General features: G+C 50.7%; 7 protein-coding genes across 7 annotated transcripts; 4 read left to right on the top strand and 3 right to left on the bottom strand.

Moving 5' to 3' along the window:
- Positions 1-409: 409 nt before the first annotated feature.
- Positions 410-2,373, top strand: MRS44_010988 (uncharacterized protein; the record flags this gene model as incomplete). Its single annotated transcript, XM_046275818.2, has 3 exons — positions 410-2,100; positions 2,149-2,260; positions 2,311-2,373. 3 exons carry the CDS (start codon positions 410-412, stop codon positions 2,371-2,373), a joined length of 1,866 nt encoding a protein of 621 aa, XP_046135363.2.
- Positions 2,374-2,554: 181 nt separating this feature from the next.
- Positions 2,555-3,695, bottom strand: MRS44_010987 (uncharacterized protein; the record flags this gene model as incomplete). The annotated part of the gene is made up of 4 exons (XM_065619557.1): positions 2,555-2,770; positions 2,820-3,513; positions 3,566-3,617; positions 3,680-3,695. 4 exons carry the CDS (start codon positions 3,693-3,695, stop codon positions 2,555-2,557), a joined length of 978 nt encoding a protein of 325 aa, XP_065475629.1.
- A 1,095-nt stretch (positions 3,696-4,790) lies between these two features.
- MRS44_010986 (uncharacterized protein) lies at positions 4,791-5,753 on the top strand (the record flags this gene model as incomplete). Its single annotated transcript, XM_046278448.2, has 1 exon — positions 4,791-5,753. One exon carries the CDS (start codon positions 4,791-4,793, stop codon positions 5,751-5,753), a length of 963 nt encoding a protein of 320 aa, XP_046135365.2.
- A 2,194-nt stretch (positions 5,754-7,947) lies between these two features.
- MRS44_010985 (uncharacterized protein) lies at positions 7,948-8,646 on the bottom strand (the record flags this gene model as incomplete). The annotated part of the gene is made up of 1 exon (XM_046280009.2): positions 7,948-8,646. The coding sequence occupies one exon, from the start codon at positions 8,644-8,646 to the stop codon at positions 7,948-7,950; it is 699 nt and encodes a 232-aa protein (XP_046135367.2).
- Positions 8,647-9,884: 1,238 nt separating this feature from the next.
- MRS44_010984 (uncharacterized protein) lies at positions 9,885-13,794 on the top strand (the record flags this gene model as incomplete). Its single annotated transcript, XM_046270710.2, has 5 exons — positions 9,885-10,677; positions 10,734-11,119; positions 11,176-12,017; positions 12,072-12,586; positions 13,229-13,794. The coding sequence occupies 5 exons, from the start codon at positions 9,885-9,887 to the stop codon at positions 13,792-13,794; spliced, it is 3,102 nt and encodes a 1,033-aa protein (XP_046135368.2).
- Positions 13,795-14,194: 400 nt separating this feature from the next.
- MRS44_010983 (uncharacterized protein) lies at positions 14,195-18,854 on the top strand (the record flags this gene model as incomplete). Its single annotated transcript, XM_065619556.1, has 6 exons — positions 14,195-14,815; positions 14,906-16,191; positions 16,246-16,470; positions 16,600-16,691; positions 17,287-17,607; positions 17,662-18,854. 6 exons carry the CDS (start codon positions 14,195-14,197, stop codon positions 18,852-18,854), a joined length of 3,738 nt encoding a protein of 1,245 aa, XP_065475628.1.
- Positions 18,855-19,156: 302 nt separating this feature from the next.
- MRS44_010982 (uncharacterized protein) lies at positions 19,157-20,584 on the bottom strand (the record flags this gene model as incomplete). Its single annotated transcript, XM_046272673.2, has 1 exon — positions 19,157-20,584. One exon carries the CDS (start codon positions 20,582-20,584, stop codon positions 19,157-19,159), a length of 1,428 nt encoding a protein of 475 aa, XP_046135372.2.
- Between the last annotated feature and the right edge of the window lie 289 nt (positions 20,585-20,873).

Here is a 20,873-nt window from a genome sequence, read left to right as displayed (position 1 = left end):
ATCTATGATAAATCTACTTGACAGAAAATATCTTGATCGATTTTCTTGATCGTTGGGTTGATGGTCGAAGAAGGGCGGATAGATCTCTTTGATCTTCGGAGACACTTGCTGAGAGGACTCGACGACATCTGCCTTGATGGCTTGAGGTACATAGGTTTGAACAACTCCGGAAGGCCATAGAACTAAATCGTTTCATTTAACCAATAAATCTTCTCTGGTTGAGTGACCATGAAGCCGACGTGGAGTTAACTAACGTGATCACGCTGGTCGGAGATGACGTAAAGACCACTCGGAGAAAGCTCTTCGCTCAACTCCGAGTCACATGTCCGACCCGATCCACACAAATGTCGCTTCACCACATCAAACTCTTGCTCCGACTATCTTGCACTATCTATCAACTCCGATCGCCATGACGCACGATTCAACCCTAGGCACTCCTAATTCTCATACAGCGGATCGACAGCTGAAGCGCCGTCCAAGGAAGCCACTAAGCTGTGAGCCCTGCAGACACTCCAAACTCCGATGCGACCGTCAATTGCCATGCTCGACGTGTTTGCGAAGGGGCTGGCAGGCCTCGTGTTCATACGCCCCTACAAGCTGTCGCCGTGCCCCTCAACGGCGGCGGAACCTGCCTGCCGTTGATAGGCCTTCATCTCAACCTCTACATCAGCCTTCCGAGATATCGGAGCCGGAGCCGGAGTCGGTCTTGCCTCGAAGTCAAAGTCCGGAGGCAATCCAGAGCCGATGGGATGCCGTCCTGTGCCGGCCACCGGTTGAGCCTACTCCTCCAGCTCCGACAGATGTCCCCTTCACCTTGTCCTTTGGCCCGAGTAAGCCAGTCACCGAACTCCTGGCAGCACTGCCGCCCGACCCTGTGTGCGAGTACCTTGTCACTCGTTACTTTGCGACACTATCCCCACTATTCCACATCCTGCATGGTCCGACATTCCAGAAACAGTACTGGGCGTTCTTACAAAATCCCCAACAAGCGGATCTCTCATGGCTGGCACTTCTCTACGCCATTTGCGGATTGACTCTCAAGACTGTCCCTCCCACAGACCCCGGTCTTTCAGAGCTATGGGAAGACTCGTCTACGCCCCGGGATCTTTCCAATCTATCACTTCGGTGTCGAGAGGCGGCCATGATGTGTCTTTCACAAGATCAATTCCTAGTCCGGCACAACCTCAACACTCTCGAGGCACTATTAATCCTGATTCACACTATTGCGAATACCGAAGGGGCCGAGTATGGCTGGGTACTGCTTGGAAACGCGTTGCACATCGCCATCGCTCTCCGCTGCCATAGTAATGGTGATGCGTCCAACTTCATCGAAAGAGAGCGTCGTCGGCGCTGCTGGGCAGGCATCCTAATTCTTCACACCGATCAGACACTTCTCTATCGAGACATTGACCTGTCGTCTCTCGCTAACATGAAAGCCACGATGCCAGCCGACGCCAATGACGATGAGATACAAGAGCATGCCATTTTGACACCACCAGCTCAGGCTTCATCCCGTCGAGTTACGCATATGTCGCTGATCAGGTTCCACTTTCAGCTGTTTCAGCTCTCAACGCGAGTTCATAGTCATGTGTCTGGGCCTAATCAGCTGAACGAAGCGGCACTCGGTCCATTTGACGCCGAAATATCAGCCCAGCAACAGCAGTGGGACTCACTGTATCTCGTCAACGGTGCGAGGAGCATCCTAGATACTGCGGGTTATGCGCATTGGTGCATTCTGCAAACCTATGCACATCAGCTCTACCTGCTTCTCCATCGTCCATTCCACCACTCTCGATCAAGCCGGTTCCGACCCGAGTCAAGAGACAGATGTGCTCAATCCGGTTTGGCGTTGCTAGACATACACCGTCAGTTCTTCCAGCTTCCGAGATTGAAGTGTTATCGCTGGCTCGTCAATGGGACAATCAGCTGCAATGCCCTTCACGGAGCTGTCGCTCTCACATCATGTCTAGTGGACATGCCCAATGACGCCGACTTTACCGAGCACTTGGCGGTGATTGATGCTGCAGTGGTTCGCTTGGAGTGTCTAAAAAGGAAGAGCCCAGCTTGTTCACATATCTACCCTATCTTGCGCTGCCTACAGTAAGCCACGCACGACTCACATTTACCAGCAGGAGCTAATGATTCAAGATTACGCTTGTCACGAGCCTCACCACCATCTCCGGCCAGAGAGCTGGCCGAAAGCAGATTTGAGGATTGGGTTAGCAACGTTGACTGGTTCAGGCCTGATGCAATAGATTGGGTATGTGCAATATCAGTGCTCTCATGGCGTCTTAACACTGACTGGGATAGGACTTTTGGGATGGAGACTTTTCTACTCCCCAAGCCGACGATGATCTCACGGCCACTACTTAGAACAAGCCAGGCGCTCATGGTCATTCATGGCCTGATAGCCATGTTTTAACACAATTGATATATGATAATCTGCTCCTTTTGTCTATTTCCAAAAATGCGCTTGCCTTTTAGCCATTTGGGTATCCAAACCTCTATTCCCTGACCACTGTCTCGTCCAGCCCTCCCAATCTAAGCCTCATGCTCATAGCCTGCTGTAAGCTGGGGGAGCATCGACAACAATCCCGTACTGCCTTTCTGCCTCGTCGACCTTGCAATACCTCGGTGGGGCTTGAATGCCTTCTGACAGAGCCTCAAGAGCACCCTTAGTGGTCTGATCATTCTCATGTACGAAAGCGCCCCAGCCGTTGATTGGCAGCTCTGGGGAGACAAATAATGTTATCGGCAGTGATGTGTCGTACTGTAACCTCTGTTAGTTAAGAAATTTAGAGCATAGAATAATGACGTACCTCTGCTTCATTGTCGCCCTCCTTCAGGGTCACAGCAAAGTGCAGTGTATGGCTGATGGTGACGCCGCAGATATCTAGGTCTGGGGAGCACTTCCTGACCACCTTTGGAAGCTTCAGGCACTGTTCCCAGGTCTGGATCTGCTCGCTGGTGTTGTTCAAATCGAGCAGCCATTCCTCCACGAGCCTTCGTCCTTCATAGAATAGCACCCCATCGTCCAGCACCTTGTGGTGTTCGTAGAGACAAACCTTTGCTTTTGTCACTTGGACCCCATCCTCGATTTTCGCCAGCTCTGCGTGGATGGGGATGAGACCCCCCAGAGCAATAGCCTTGTGGCCCAAGGAGACGCTGTGCTGGATCTTGCCGAGCCACTTTCCCTGTTCCGTGACAGGATCCATCAGCTCGTAGGCAGAGAGCGAAGGCAAACGAATTATGCGAATAGGAATGAAATCATGGAGTGTTTGTGAAGAGTCTTCGTGGATGGTGGAAGCCTCGAGTCGATACGTGTTGGAGCAGCGGCTGCAACCTCTGAAGGACTCGTCCTGGTGACCTTGGATGAACACCTCGAAGGGCCATTCGTAGACCCTTCCAGTCCTGGATACTTCGCTAGGTTGGCCTTCAACTAGGAAAGAATCCCATTCGTGCACGACTGATGCTTCCACTTTCTTTTCATTACCTGGCCCTGTTTTGTGATCCCTACAGCATGTTAGCTTTGTCCCACAGGGTAACATATTTTGTCGGAACATACCAAAGAGAGATTTGACGGCACAGTCTTAGTTGAACTCCCTTGACACTTTCACCTTCGCGGACAGAGAGAGAGGCTTTTCCTCGGAGGTACTGTCCAACAGCTTCATCCCCGTACCCACGAAGAAAAACATAGTCGCATTCTGGTCTCGAAAAGGTTTAGTACTTGGTCCGATATTGCAAGCTTGGGTGCTACCTTATTTTGACGCGAACTGGGGGTGTCCCAGTTATCCGAGCCAAAAGAGAGCGCATGAAAGGACTTGATAAGGAAAATGTGACGTAGGTGCGGTGTCTCGCCGAGAATGAAACCGTAATGAGATTCGACGTGACGCTGTAATCGGAAACGTGCTCGGTCTGATGCGCAGTGTTCTCAAAGGTAGCCTCTGGTCAGGTGGTTGGCCTGTGTTATCGGTCAGGTGAAAGTATGATGTGTTGATTCCAATATTTAAGGAACATCTTGGCTTGGGGCTCAAGTTATTTATTTGAGCCTCTTCACCGGAGAGTGGATAACAGTCATCTCGTCGCGCCTCAATTCTTCACCGTCTGATGATCTCCGTGAGTCTCCGATTGTGGTGGGGCCGTGACAAAGCTGTCGGAGTCGGAGATGTGTGGGGCCTGCTCAGATCGGAGATGTGATCCTATCGGACCTCCACAAGCTGACACAATGCATTGTTGGGTCACGGGGCGGCTACGAAAAAGACCGCTGATGTTACTCTACCTGCCATCTCATCAATCCACTATTTGTCGTCTCCTATTACTAAGTACCCAACTTCTCCCACGATATCTATCCCAATTGCGCAAACACCCAAGCCGTGGGCGAAACAAAAAGCATTCCAACACGACCCACGCCATGTCCACACGACCGAGCCGATCGATACACTGTCTTACAAACCCATAAGACGAAGACCATGAAGCCTGCGGAGGAGGTTCCACACGTTCAGGAGCCGATGAATAGGCTCCAGCTGGCGACGCTTTGCCTTGCAAGCCTGCTAAATGGTTTCAACGACGGGAGTCTGGGCGCCATACTCGCATACATGGAAAGGTTGTTTCTCTCTTCACCCTGGCTACGTCGATGTGGAAGCTAATATTCCTCGAGAGACTATAGCATTGGATATGCGGTCGTGTCGCTCATCTTCATCGGACAAGGCATCGGATGCCTATTCGCCGCGATATTCCTCGACGACCTATACCCAAGCCTCAGCCAAGTCAACGTTTTCAGGATAGCAAACATGGCTGTTGTTTTGGGCTATATACCGATAATGCTAGCATCGCCCTTCCCGTTGATACCGATTGCGTTCTCCTTTGTTGGTTTCGGCACAGCGTTCAACAAGATGATGGGGAAGACTCTTTGTTCCCACTTTCCAAACAAGCCCGTTCTGCCCGAAATTCTCTATGGGAGTTATGGCATTGGCACCACGGCCAGTCCTCTTGTCGTCACAGCCATGGCGGCAACTGAGGGTATGCACTGGAGTCGATTTTACATCATCAACTTAGGTCTCGCTATTTCGGTTCTTGTTCTTTCTTCGTGGTCGTTTCGATGTTGCGGAAAGAACCCGAACAAGAATTGTAGAGATTTAGAGTCGACAGCAGGCACAACTATGGGTGACATTCCCCAGTCGCTATGCACGAGAACAGTTCTACTTGGTGCCATCCTCGTCTTGGCCTATCGTGGCGTGGAGGCTTCTATATCCGGCTGGACCATTGCCTTTCTCATCGACACCCACACGGGGAAACCTGAGTTGTTGGGATACGTGTTGGCTAGCTTTTGGGCTGGCATCGCCGTTGGCAGGTTTGGCTCATCCGACGTACAAGAACGATTCGGCCAAAATTACTTGGTTTATGGATCGATTGTCCTTGCGTCTGCCTTTCAACTGCTAGTTTGGCTCATGCCCAATGCCAACTGCACTTCCATTGCGGCATTTGCCGTTGGTGCAATGCTCGGCCCGATCTATCCGCATGTGGCAGCAATCTTTATGCGCCCTATGGCTGAGAGGGACTCGTCCAAGGAGATGATCACCATCACCGCCATTGGAAGCTTGGGAGGCGCCATTGCCTCTTTTCTTACAGGTCTACTTGCTCAAGTTGTCGGCACCACTGTGTTGCATCCAGTCGTTATCACGTTGTTAACCATTATGTTGGTCTGTTGGTGGGGGATCCCGAGTACAGATAAGTCTTGCGGACTGCGTAGCTAGCTAGATAGTTTGTATGATAGAGCTACGAAAAGACACTTTTCTTGCTATGAATAATGTCACATTCAGGCAGAGCATACAAAAAACTCTAAGGGCTCCCACGACTTTCGCTAGTGACACAGCCAGGACGACACCCCTTGCACTAGATCAGATTTAAGCTTAAATTTCTACGTTTAGCTTGCTTTAGGGCCATACTCTTCCGGAGCCGGTGCTTTGGGTCTCATATCCTGAAAGCTCGTGTGTCGTAGCTGAGGATTTTCCAAGCCTTGATACTGTATACGAGACGTTGTTGGCCCGTTGAGCTTCGTTGAAGTGTTCGCTTATGGTGCTACCAAGAAATTGAGGCCCGGAACTCGTCCGTGGCATGCCCACATTCGGAGAAAAGGGCACTCGGACATGACGGAGATGTGTGCTGATCGGAGTTGGCAGGTCTTCGGACATGACCCTACCCGAGTGACTCGACACGGCCAACAGCCTTGCCAATTCGTGGAAACCATTTAGCCAATGTTTACAAGAGGCAAGGCAATCCCTGTATTGCAAATATCTATCTCCGAGGCCATGCCTTCTTGAAAATACGGCGCCACTCTTACCAGTGCGATATATAATTAACAGGAAGAAGAGCATATTATCTACCTAGCATGTAAGCCGAGGCAAAGTATCCGATCATCTGATTTCCTGTCTTCTCTCATTTCATCATCTGTTCAAATCAACAATGGCAATCTCACATCGCGTCGTAACGACTGGGTGCCAAGCCTCTCGGTCTTCACCTCACAGATTTGAACACAAACAAAAGGTCCAACAGACTCAGGTGCAGGCAGGTGCTCCCACACATCTCACACGAGCCCTCTATTTCCCAATGCACACTCATAATACTTCCCATCTTCCTATATATGACATCTCCGAGCGGTACTTCGAAACACTTGGACCCTTTCCGCTTGGGACGAGGAAGTACAAAATCGAGTTTTGTCTTCTCCTTAAACCCTGTGGTGACCATCCCTAAGACGATGTCAGATATCTTGTGGACATGGATTCAAGCGGTTTTCCTGCAACTGTTCGAGAGCGATGCATCGGACGGGACGCGTTGGAAGTCGCAATGCAAGTTCAAAGTATAGAATGCGAGACGAGAATTGCTGATTGTCCTAGATCCTCTTTCCAGAGAGCAAAGGAGTTCTCGCTGGCCATCCAGTCACCTACGGCTCGACCCTGCATTGGGGCAAGATTGGCATATGCCGCACCCGTTGAACCAACTACGGATGGGTTGACCAGGTGTCCAAGTTTGGAACTCAAACTAAGTGCCCCAGGCTCTAAGAGTGCCACGCCCCCTCGTTCCTTCAAATGGCAACTGCACATGGACAACCCTGGGTCGTTGCGTTACGACTTGATAGACCAGAACCGAAAGTTTCCGAATGATGAGAACGACTCTATAGTGGCAATCTACCATCACTGCGGATTTGAGAAAGACCTACATGCAACCTTTAGTGAAGGGATTGTATTACTTCCGGTTATGGAAGACCCTGTCTTGGACATTACTATTGTATCCTCACTATTATTTCTGTTACACTCGGTCCGCAAGCAAGACCCTAGGGTAAAGAAGTCGCGGGCCAGATCAATTCTTAGGAGATTTGTTGCTTAGTGTTGTTTACCAAACCAAAGACTACTTATGGCCAACTTCCAACTTCTAGCCGAGACGTAAACGGTTAAACGCCGCTCTGTGCATACTTCCTTGATCTATCACTAGTCATTCCTTTTCTGATCATCTTTCCAAGCCAACCAGGCTACGATTAGTTGCAAGATCCCAACCACTAGCGACAGGAGACCCAGCAAAACCGACAGGAAGAGCCCTATAATAGCCACCGTCAACGCATTTCTCTCGGAGGTGTGTCTCTCAAACCATGACACAAGAGAATTTGTAGGTCTCGGTCGCTTCACCACGTCATAAAGCTCAGCCAACCGCGGGCCCCAGTATGTGAAGGAAAGGTCATCTGGAATCGGTCGCACGAACTCCACCCACGTTGCCTCGGGGTCAAACCCTTCTTTTTTGATCAACTTCTTCAAAAGCCTCATAGATCTTTTGTTTCCGATGCTGGCTACGGGGAAAAGGATGCAATGGATGGTAACGAGTGTTTCGAACAGTAGCCGCGGTGGTAAAATTCCCCTATCTTCAATCAGTCTTGTCTCATGCCGTGTTCGGCATGTCTTACAGCTTCAAACTTTCCTCAAAATCCATATCGAAATCAACGGTTTTGCAGCGCTTGATTTGGCTTTGGAGGAACATGGTCTGGTGGAACACATGGAGTACCCGGTCCTTTGGATCGTAGAGCAGGTGGTCTATCAAGTTGTTGGTGGGCCGGATTTTTATTTTGTTCCTCTTGACAAGCTTCCATGCTTTCAGTGAGCCTCTGTACGGTATAGCTCTCTTTGAATCCTGGTCAAGAACTGGCATCTGGTTTGTGGTGAAGGCTTTCTCCAAGAAGTCGGCAAATCCTTGATTCGGTTCCCATTTTACTCGCATGGTGCTACTGGACTGGAATCCTTCGGAGTAGTAGTCCTTGGATGCGCAATTAACCATGAACGTAGCACTGACGACTGCTCTGGCTGCATACTCCTTCTCGGCGGGCCTAGCGTCTCGTCCAGAAAAGGCCAAATCTAGAAACTTGTCGAAGGTCAACGTCGGATTGCTCCTGAGTATTTGGACACAGGATAGAACGTCTTTGTGGGACTTCAACACGGGGCTTTCAATCTCGGTAATGGCGTCGCCAAATGTTGAAGGGCTGAGAACTCCATTGTAGTGCTTGAAGAACGCGCCGAAAACCGGACTAGTCGAGTTGCTGTAGGAGGGAGCCCCAAGAAGCTCGTCTGCCAGCATCTGGGCTTCACCTTCGTTACAAGACAGCATTCTGGAATGAATTTGCAAGCCTAGATTCAAGAATGGCCTTTGCTTGCAATCTTGGACGAGGAGCACCAGAAAAGCAGGGACGCAGGTCAGAAATCAGCCTTGGGAAGCACAGCCACCACAAACCTGATCAGCTGCATGAATGGTGTGGTAGCATGCAGGGATACGTGATGCTATAGGTTGAAACAGTGCTCTCACGTTTCCTGATAGGGCCATTTACTGATTTTCAACCTGCCACTCATTTCTGTACCAGGCCTTGGCTGATTTTCCCGCCATCAACATCATTCCCCCGCTCTATCAACAACGGTGCCGTCCTCGAAATCGATGCCTTGATGATTCGTATCTTAGGCTTTGGTCCGCGCTTTCAATGCTGCTATGACTGTGAATGAGAGTATCTCCTTTCTGGACCCAGCAAGGCTCCTACATGTTCCGAAAAGGTTCAAAAATGTTGCATCGACTCTCACAGCCAGGTGAGAATCAATCCTCAAAACAAGATGTATTTGTTGTCGTATCCTGACCCTTTTAGTGTACTTCGAAACGCTCTTCCAGAGCCCTGGCCGCCTTCCATAGATGGAAACATTCCATGTGACGTAAAGTCTGTCCCAGATTGCTCAAATTCGCAAATAAGCCCGGTGGCTTCAGCAGAGAAAACCGATGCCATCGGGCCGTCAGAGAACACTCGGCATCAAGAACCAATTATCACTCCGGATGAGCCGGAGCATCGGCAACAAACCGGTCCATTTCGGGATGCGGTCGAGTTGCCTCATGTTTCTCCCATAATCTACGTATATCCTCACACCGGATCAGAAATACCCGATGCTTTTCGGAGCCGTTTCCGCGAGGTGGTGAATCTCTTCAGACTGAATACTGAGCAACACCCGCCTTTAAAACCTCATCTGGAGCACATAGACTATGAGCTAAGGATGTGCGGGACATCAGCCGGCGAAGCCCATCCATCCATCATCGTCTTTTGTCGGCCCAGCGAGTTTAGCTGCCTGAGATCACTCCTCAACAGCAAACACCTGAAACTGCAGTACTGTCTGCGCAAATCGTCTCCAAGATATTCTTGGAAAACCTGGGGGAAGAGCATTCCAGCAAAGCCGTCAGACGCCTTCAAGCCGTTGTTCAACCTGTACTTTTGGAGGGCCCAAAGACCACGCATCCTGTATTCCTACCAGCACCCTATGGAGTCGGTCTCTGTACTCATTGAGCCGGCAAAAAGACATCATTCTAGGCTCACCATGTCAGGCAGTGTCGTTGCCACCCCGAACCTACCAGGAGGAGGATACTTTACCGCGACAATTGGTTGCATTCTCCAAATTGATTCGGAATTTTACGGCTTGACAGCTGGGCATCTGCTCCATCAAGCCTTGGAGATCCTACGACTACATGGAAGTAAATGGCCTTCCCTCGTCCATTCGAGTTGTCTCGATGTAGGAGAACAATACTCGGACTCGCTTATCACGCAACCAAGGGCGAGTCCGTCAGATGATGGGTCTAGCACGACTTCAGGTTATGGCATGGTTGGATCAACTTACACCGCACACACTTCCATTCCTAGCTCGGTCCTGGATAATCAGATAAGTGATAACGATGATGATTTCGTGGATGATGTCGACTACGAGGACCAGGAAGGAAATGATGAAGAAACACCAATGGTGGTTGAAAACCCCGACTTTCAACCGTTTCCTTTCATCAATAGCCAGTCGTTTCATACCGCAATACTTGCCCCTTCCACTTGCTCTGTATCATGCAAATACAGAAAGGTCCCGGACAACGATTGGGCCTTGGTTGCTATAAGCGCAGAAGAACCTCAGCTACCCAACGCCCTTTTCCACCCTGACCAGACGTGTCAGCCAACCTTTTTCTCGAGTACACCAGGCAGTTTGCCCGAAGAAGAAATCCCTGTACTTGTTGTTGCTTCAAAGCAAAGAGTGCTGAGCGGGATGCTACAGCCGGTGGCCTCTCTTTTAGGGGGCATAACGCGCACGGGGCCGGCAGAGTACTGGACAGTGGTCTTGTCAAAGGGGGAAGGTGAGCTACCTATGGAAAAAGCTTTGGGTGCTGAATCGAGCTAATACGAGACATAGGGTTGTACTCAGGGGACTCTGGCTCTATCGTCATAGGGGCCGACAGTCCAACTTTTGTCTTTGGGCACGTAGCGGGATCAAACCCTCTTGGAGAAGTCTACGTTAGCCCACTTGAAGTTACCATGAAACTAATCATGGGCTTGCTAGAGACGACACATGTCTCTCTTCCAGAGCCACTCCCCTTATTGAGTGGCCTCGCAACATACCACCTAGGAAAGGGGGATGATTACGCTTTCGAAATTTTGAGCTACCTAGATGGCCTGATACAAACAAGCCAACAGACATCAGACTGGTCTTCAATGGAATCATGGGCTTTATGCTATCAGCGACTCGAGCTATTGGAGGCTGTCAGGCAAAGTTTGCGGGCAGAGAAAGATCTTGAAAAGGTAAGCGCGGCGACAAACGTTGGTGAGGAGTCTTCTACTGACTGGCTTTTTGAAAGGTTCGGATATTACAAAAGTTCTCACCTGATCATTCCGAAAAAGTCTTGGGGCCCGACTTGATGTTCGAAGCCGAATCGACTGCCTTGTCAGCGACAATAAAGAATGGAACATCTACCATCTTTACGGAGGACACAGATGATTCCGATTACGAGTTTGATGGCACCCTCACCCCGAAGGAGCCTGAGCGTACGCCCAGAAATAGCATTGATGGGGATGGCCATGATTCAAGCTCCACACCTGGAGTCTCACACCATGGCTTTGACAGTGAACAGAGTAGGGCAAACGACAAAGTTCATGGCCAACGATCTGTTCGATTCGCAGACGATTTACACACTCTGGACGGATCTCACCAGGCCGACCTTTTGGATGACAATGGAGGCATTATTGAGGATGCCAGTGGATCATCACAGCAAAGAATACAGTCCGGCCATGCTTCTCCTGCTTGGAAGCGGCTGTCCATCGAAGATGACCTAGTTTATCAACACCTCATGACATCACGACCACGCCAGCCGCCTAGTTACGAGGAAACAGTCACCTATCCATATGAAACGCTACCAGAGTACTTTTGCGACATCGATCTGGAAGGTGTCTTCATGCGCAAGATGGAAATCACGAACACGATTCAGCGTGCCGAGGACCGACAGTGGCGAATGGTCTACATTACCCTCCACGGTACAGCCCTGAATATCTACGGTGTCAAGAAAAGTTGGCAGTGGGGGCTCACCAGGGACGATGGCCCCAGCGTTGACCCTGACAATCCGCCATGGATAGACCAGGGGAAGCTGGTGAAGAGCTATGGATTACAGCATGCTGAGGCTGGAATCGCAGCCGATTACAAGAAGTAAGTCACACCGCTTCACGGCGATCTCAAAACTCGACTGACGCGTTCATCTAGGCGACGTTATGTGATCCGACTACGAGTAGAGACAGACCAGTTCTTGATCTCTTGTGTCGAACTCTCCACCTTTGTCGGGTGGCTTGACTGGTTGAATGCGGCGATCAAAGTTGCGGCGCCCCTCGAAGACATGGACTTTCCTTTCGACTATAGTGTTCCACGGATAGAGCGTATCCAGCGTTTTCGTGGTCAAGCGACAACACCAGACCTGGATCTTGACCTGTCGGGTAGACCCAATTTGCCGCGATTAAGCACAGCCGATACAGACGACGACGTATCTGTTGGCTCTGGTCCGAACTCACTTAGCGTTGGGGGTGACTTCTCACGGCACTGGGACTCTTTTGACCCCCAATTGTCAGCTGACTCATTCCCAAAAGACTCAATTGATCCAGAGACGGGGAAATGGTTTCCACGGCACGAATGGGGGAGTGTGCACGACATGCTGTACGCCAAGCTGTGCTACTCCATCCTCCTGTTCAAGAGCCCCCGGAGGAGCTCTTATGTCATTTCTAATGGTAAGAGATGGTTTGTCGACTGGCCCACGGGTAGGATGGTTCGGGTGTTGCCCCCCACGTACGGAGAGGTTGATTACAATGGGCCGTGGCAGGCTGTCCATACTGAGAATGGGCGGATCTAGTGTGGGTGATTGGGATTCATTCTCTAGGCAGCCAATAGCTTTCTTTGCAACCCTTTTGTCACTAGGCTTGACCCATTACCATACCTAGGATATGGCCGATTTCAGAGTTTCACAACACCTGAACGTTGCATCCCTTCCCCCCTTTTCGGCCCATCGCGACGAGTAACAATTGGGCCTGGGATGATCTGCCGGCCGATTGCAGCATCTGGAATGGACCCAGCCTCAAAAATTGGGACCCCATCAGCACGGGCGATCGCCCCCGGGGTAAATTATGCCGACTTCTGACAGCTGCAACCGTTTCACCTGTCAGCTCTGTGCAACTTGAAGATCCAGTGTCATCATTCTGTGCGAATAAAGGCATATGGCGCGGTAATACGAAGTGGCTGACCCTTTCATTTGCCCATCGTGGAATCACAGTCTCGGACAGTCGGAGGCCTTATGGCAGCTGACTGCAGATCAAAAGGGCTTTTGTCTTACCTGCGTGTTTCAGAGAGATGAATCACGGCTGGAATTGATTAAGCTTACGGACCAGGAGCAGGTATAAGATGGGTTGATCGTCCCGACAGTGGACGCTTTCAACTCAATCCTCTCTACAGCTCAGTCCGCCCTGCCTCTTCCAACATACTCAACAAGAATACAATGCTCGTCAAGAACCTCATCGTCGCCGCTGCCCTCGGCCTGGCCAGCTTCGCAGCCGCAAAGCAGGGCATCGATCGCCCATGTGGCCTCAAGATTGCCCCTTGCCCTGATGACACGGAGTGCATTCCCAACTCTCCTAACTGCAAGGACCTGAACCGCTGCCCCGGAAGGTGCTACTTCAAGAATCAATATCAGACCTGCGGCGGCTTCACACCCAAGCCCCCGCCGCCATGCAAGAAGGGCACAAGCTGCATCGACGACTCGCGTATCCCGAACTCTTGCGGCATGGCCTGCGATATGACGGGCATCTGCGCGCCCAAGAAGCTACACCAGTGCGGAGGCATCGCCGGACTGGAGTGTCCGGACGGACTCTGGTGCTATGACGATCCGACTGATGACTGTGATCCTGAGAACGGCGGATCGGACTGTGGAGGAATCTGTCTTTAGAGGGTTAGAGTGAATCGGGCTCGTCATCCCTCACTTAACGTTAGCTTATATGGATGGGTACTTCGAACCAAAGTCACAATGTATTTTGCTTGCCAGCCCATCATGTCAAGGCTCGCTGTTTGGAATTCACTCATGCACAGCCTCATTCTTCCACTTTGCTAGGTTGAAACAGCCTTAGCACACGTGACAGGTACTGGTTCAGTTCAGCCTCACTCCAGATCATTTGCCATCTTTGACCCCGCCTCTGCCAACTACCACATTGCTGATACCTGTGATTCTTCTCTTCAGAAGAGGGCACAGTTGAAATATCGTCACGAGCCTTCCGCACTTGAACTCTACAAAACATCTACTTTCCATTCCATTCCACGTTCCATCCTCCAGCGGCCTTCTTCCTTTCAAGATGAGCAGCCACGCCCTCAATCCTTCCATCTACCAGCCTCTAGACAACCCATCCCAGGAAATCAGACTACTTCGTATGGAGAGCCCGCCAAAATTCTCTCCTGAACTGATCACTCCTGTAACCGTTGTCGCTGCCCTGAGCTCATGGCTTTCCCCACCACCATTCCACACACGGGCATCTATCAAGTGCAAGCTTTTGACATTCAAGCTCGACGAGGCTCCGCCGTACAAAGCTTTATCTTACACCTGGGGTAGCCCGGGCTATGGCGGCACTATCCAGGTAGATGGCCAGCACATACCGGTTGGCCAGAACCTGTTCACTGCTATGCAACGCCTGCATCAAGAATCTTGGGTCGAATATCTCTGGGTCGATGCTCTTTGTATCAACCAGGGCGACGATGATGAAAAGAGCCACCAAGTTCCACTTATGGGCAAGATTTACGGCCAGGCTAACTCGGTTCTTGTATGGCTTGGAGAAGAACTCGGTTCCACAGCAAGAGCCTTCTTGTTCATTTGGAGGTCGTGTTCATACGGACAAGAGCTCATGGAGATGATGCTGACGGAAGCCGAGCTTTCAAATCCCACATCAACTTCGGGCGATTCTCCCCGGCTAGAGGCGTTGGTGCGGGAAAAGTTAGAGTCGCTCAGCGATGACTCAAACAAGCAAGCCGTGGAGCAGCTCTTCAGAAACCCTTACTGGACTCGGGTCTAGGTGCTTCAGGAGTTCGGCCACGCCGCCAGTTTTGTCCTCATCTGCGGCCGCCATATCATTGACATGAGCAAGATTAACCATTTTCTCTTCTTTTGGAAGATGGCATTCAGATTCCCGTTCGTGCTGAGTGAAGGTCCCGACTGGAATGACGGCGTTTTCAGCTCTTTCCAAGAATTTCTTGACGTCAGAGCCGGCACTTCTACTTGCCAAGCTCTGAGGTCTGAGGTCCAAAAGCAGAGTCGTTGGAAAGACCTAATAGGAAACCATGCGACGGAAATCACACCGGCCCATTCAGACATATTCACTCTATTTGTGAAAACAAGGCGTTACAAGGCGACTGACATTTGCGACAAGGTTTATGCCTTGCTGAGCCTGGTTCCGTCGGAGCACAGAATCGTGGAACCCAACTATCGCCGGCCAGAAGCGGACTTGTACCGAGATCTCGTCACGAATGGGATAACGCATTACAACAGTCTCTACTGTCTTGCTATGGGTGGTGTTGGTACGTTTGAGGATTCAGCTTGTCCAATCCTCCCTTCCTGGCTCCCCGACTTTCGAAAGATCGGAAACTTGGAATTTCCATATGCTTGCCCCATCTTCATGGCTGGCTTTTCTCATCAGCACAACTTTGACGCTTCTGGATTGAAGAATCCTTGTTACTCGATTAGCGACAAACACCTCACTGCCAAGGGGTTTTCACTCGACAAGATAAGGAAGACGACTCAACTTCCTTCTTCCAGCGATACCTTTACAATGTTAAACTCGATCGCCCTATCCATCGGAACACATGGTTGGAAACAGCAAGACCAAACAGGGATCTACAGGGAGCTCTACAAAGCCATCTTCCCCACTCAGCTACTGATAGAACCCAATAACCCTTTTGTTATGGGCTCTAACCCAAGTTGGGCGGTCGAGAAGAGGTTAGCATCAGGATTGATGCTCTCTCTAGGACTGGTTTCTATGAAGCACTACTTCTCGGACAAGTTGAGTAATCAGTATGCAGCGATGGTGAGGGAAGGGCGGAATATGACAACCATGGAGGTACTGCAGTTCGTTACCGCTGAGGGCAGTCCAGCACTGAGCTACGTGTTTTCTGCAATCTATGAGGACCTCATCGAGGACCTCATCCCCGACGTCTCCGGGGGAGATGATGATACAGTCACCATTCGCGATCAACTCTACAAGAAAGCCGCTACATCTTTTGGGACTCGCATAACAGAAGAGGGCAGCGACACTGACGAGGCCTACTTAATCCCATTCCACGAAAATTCCGACAGCAGCTACGCGTTGACATTGGCAAAAACATTCCTAGATCACACGCAATACCTCTAGGCTTCAAGGGCCTTTGCGATCACCGAGAGAGGGTACATGGGGTTTGTGCGGCCGGGGACACGTGTGGGCGACGGGGTGTGTATTCTCTACGGCTGTCCTTCGCCTCTGGTTATTCGTCCTGATGAGGGCGAATATCTCCTCGTTGGGGACTGCTGCTTCGAGGGTATGATGCTCGGCGAGATGGTCAAGAAGCAAGAGGAGGGTGAGTTTGTGCTTCAGGATTTTACATTCAAGTGAATACTCTTTGGGATTATCTTCAACCGTTTCGAAAAGGCTATTGCCATTGAATCAGTTGAATTTAAAGCGACGATAAATCATCTCTGTTCTTCACTCAAATTCATGACTGATGCTGCGCCTCTCAGGGTGAGGAATGATGGTGTTGAACCTAGCTACGTGTGGGCCCAGCTGGATGATGTTATGGTGGGTTATGCCTCAGGCACCAACCTCTCCACAGGTGAGAACATGCCTGCATGCTGCATCAGGTACTAAGTGTGGCCTACCCTAGACAACAATAGAGACGAAGAAAAAAAAGAGCTGAAGTAGACAGAAAGACGAGATATGGGCTAGTTAAACTACTTAGAAAATGGAATAAGGATAAACATAAGTAACATAGGGCGTGTTAGACTACATGCCTCATAAATACGGTAATTCGGGAATGTGTCTAGGAGCTCAACCGGTCTTTCGGGGATTCATTCTCTGGTGTTCGGCTGGGTGGCACAGACCTCAATAGCATCTGCTAAGAAGTACCTGACAGTATGTGTAAGCACCATGCAGCACAAAGTACTCCACATCTGATTCTTTTCGCTCCACCTATAGGCTCGCTTATATGATTGACTAACCGCTTTTGGCCTCGCCAAGCCACGGGCCGACACGTGCCACTTTCACGTGCTCAACGCGGGATAAGCCTCTTGCTGATAAGCTTCACTTTAATCCAACAACATCACGCGTCGACTACAAAGACTCACTGAGAGGTGCGATACTTGAAACTAGTCTCAAGAACGTGTAGCGAAGCAACTACTTCCGATGGTTCTTTAATAATAGTCTACCAGTCATTGCCCGTGATAAGATGGCCGATGCGCCAGCCTCGCCGGATGAAGATGTCAACCGGCGTCTTCAGGCCCGTCGACACGCTCGACCTATCGCTCCGGTTTTGGCCCTAGTTCTGCTTGTCAACCTGTCCATGAGTCTATACCAGCTTCCACTGAACAGACTCATCGAGAGAAGACTCTGCGGCGACTACTACCGGAGTACAGATCCGTCCCTTATCCAACCAGATGGAAGCATAGATGAGAAACTGTGCAAAGTCGATGAGATTGGAAAGAGCCTGGGTCGGATACAGGGAATCATGGAGACCCTTTGGGTATCTGGAGGTGAGAAAATTACGATTCCGAACTAAAATCGCCCCTTTGGCTGACGACCTACAGACTTCATCATGACGATTCCCCTGAGTTTCTTGGCCGAGACATGGGGTCGCCGAGCTATCTTGGGACTCAACGTCGTCCCAAGAGTCTTGATGTTGCTGTGGGCTGTCATAGTGGGCCGCTTCGAGCACCTTTTTCCCACCAGAGCTATCATTGCTGGCCCGACACTCTCAGTCTTCGGCGGAGACTGTGTCTTTAACTCTCTCACGTATGCCCTCGCTTCCAACCTCACCGATGACCATGTCAAGAGGGCCATCTACTTTGGATACATGAGTTCTGTCTCTTATGTGGTAGCACTGCTCGGCCCTGCACTTGCCTCTTCAACTATGACCCTTTCTCTTTGGTTACCGTTTTGGCTGGGCATCTTCCTCCTTTTGCTGGCTATTCCTACCATATATCTCCTCCCATCTCATGGCGAACTTGCCGAGGGTAGACAATCCCCCGACGAAGAGCAGAGGGAACCACTCCTTTCATCGCCACTACTCAAGGCTCAAGACGACCGGAAATCACTCTTCCACTCTACGACAGACCGCCTGCAGACTATTTACACCATCGTCACCAGCCACCCACGGAACTTTACGCTTTTACTGATCAGCTTCATGCTCACATCACTGGCCAGCTCCGACACAAAGCTTCTGGTGCAGTACATCTCGGGACGCTACCATTGGACCTTTGCTGCCGCCGGATATCTACTCTCCGGAAAGGCGGTTGTGAACTTTACACTACTCACCTGGATCATTCCCAAGTTTCTGCGTTCACGCGCCGAGCCTGGACAAGAAACATCTTCAAGTGTTGACAAGACAAATGTTCGATACGCTAGCGTATGTCTCATAGTGTCTGTTCTTGGAGCGCTCGGCATTGCTGTGGCTGCTGAGATTTGGATACTGATTCCCTCCTTATTTGTTTATGCCCTCGGGTCTGCGTTGCCCATCTTTACTCTTTCACTGCTCAAGTCACCTGCTATATGTCCTCCATACACTGGTGATGCGACAGACCCTTCCAACCCAGAGAGTCACATATTCTCCATCGTCATGCTCGTCAAGACAGTTGGCTCTCTTCTCGGAGCACCTTTGATGGCTGCACTCTGGGTTCGTGGAATTGGTATCGGTGGCATGGCATTTGGGATGCCGTACTTTGTCAGTGCGACTTGTTATATGATAGCAATCTATGTCTTCAGAGGAATTAACGTGGGATGAGAAGGCATCTAGACTAGAGGATGCCGGAGGCGAAGGTGATCGGTTCATAGAAATCCGGGCAAGTAGTCTCAAATACCACCCATCTCCTGGATCTCCTTATAGCTAGACAACTCTCGTTCTTGAGCGAGATCACTTTTACCCATGGTCGAGTACTAAGATTTTAATATGCAGCTAGCTAATATATACTATGAAGACTAATGTGGAAAGGCACACAACGCATCGCTATGTGTATATAGAATAGAAGAACAGTACGCAAAAAACGGCCGCTGCTCATCAACTAACAATGGCATTGAATCAGGATCTCACAGGCCAAGATCCTTCTTCAGGGCAGGCAGCACGGTACCCTCGTTCCAGGTCCAAATCAAACCACTGTTGTGTCCTGCAAAAGCAGCCCCAGTCCAGTAAGTGTTGCGCGAACCTTGCAGCTTGAGAAGCTTGCGATAGTAGCCATCGCGAATCTCCTTGCCGGAAACGCGGAGGTTGTAAGGGGCGTGGTTCGAGACGTAGGGGAATGTGACCTTCTCCGCGGCGTCGGGTGGTAGTGCACCTACGGCCGCAAGCGTGCTGAGTTCCCTGCGGACAACGTCCTCGGCCTCACTATCGGTATAGTCGGTGGTGTCGAAAGCCAAACCAAGGGTGACCTGATTGGGTGTGCCTGAAGGGTAGTAGCCGATGCTGCCAGGAATGACAGGAGTGTTGAAAGGCGTCTGAATTCCGACGTTTTGGATGCTCCCGTTGATGCCAGGGATATCGGCAATGCCAGCAAAATAGCCGAGCCCAGAGAGCTTGGAGAAGAGCTTGTACTCCTTCTTGTCAAGGTCGAAAGGGTCAAGGTTTTCGAGAGTTGGGGGTGCTGCAACGACGAGCTTGCGGGCTCTGATAGTCCTGGGAGCGTGGTTGGGTTGTTGCACGATGATGATGACGCCATCTTTCTTGTTACGTTGAACATGAACAACTGTTGAGTTGAGCAGGACACTGCTACCAAGCTCGGCAGCGGCGGCCTTGTAAATGGTTCGTGTGTCGCCGGACGCGGGAAAAACGAATCCGCCAGCGAGACTCTTCAGCAGGCCAGGGCCAAGGCTCTTGAGGCCGTACAAAGTGGGTATGGTGGAGATGTTGCCCGGATACCAGTTGAACTGGACGATGCTGGGTAGGAAAGCACTAAAGCCGTGCTGTTGGGCGAATTCTCCAAAAGGCTGAGAAAGCTCTTTTGGGATGGGATTAGGGAGGAGAAATCCCTGATCAATCCAGGGATACTTTGGAATGACCTGTTCGGAGTAGACCTTGAGTGCGTCTGCAGTGGCCTTTTGTGAAGCAGCCTGTTCCTCAGGAGTCTGCGGAGGGATGGGAATGCCCAACGAAAAGTCGTAAAGCTTGGGGGTGCCAGCTTCAGCAGCTGGATTTCCCTTGGCCTTTTCAACCTTGAGGCGATCAAGGTAATTGTTCACGACTTCCGTGTCCTCAAAAATGATGACGCCAATGTTTGCAGGAATGCCTGAAGAAGGGTCGGTGTATGTCTCAGCGTGACCTCCAATCTGGTCCTTCTTCTCGATAACAACAACTTTGGCGCCAGCGTCCTTCAGCTGGATAGCCGCATGGATACCGCCAGAGCCTCCACCGATGATGGCCACATCATAGTCATATGTGCTGGAGGGAGGCTTGTAGGCGAAAGATATGACGTGAGGGGCCAATGAGGCCCAGACGGCTAGACGGGCGTTGGACAGACGCATGGTGATCTGATAGCAGTGCACAGCTGCTTGAACGTCAAATGTGTAGAGGGAAGATGGCTTGCCAAGGGAGCTGTGTCACCAAAACCGCTGCGGGGGACGCATGATATAGGTACCTCAAGGTGCTCAAGGATGCCGCGGGGGCGGAGTCGGATTCTCTCATCTTGGACAATAAGACATCACACGGCAAGTAACCTTACTCATTTTCCCAAGTCAGGCCGCATAATACAGGCTTGCGGACGGTAGCCTGGGTAATTTGGAAGTGTCGGAATGATTGAGTTTGCCTCTATTT

The sequence above is a fragment of the Fusarium solani genome, assembly GCF_023522795.1.
Source record: "Fusarium solani strain SB1 chromosome Unknown bctg00000007, whole genome shotgun sequence".
NCBI lineage: Eukaryota > Fungi > Ascomycota > Sordariomycetes > Hypocreales > Nectriaceae > Fusarium > Fusarium solani.
The sequence above is the reverse complement of the archived record's forward strand: the minus strand, read 5'-3'. Positions and strand labels throughout refer to the sequence as shown.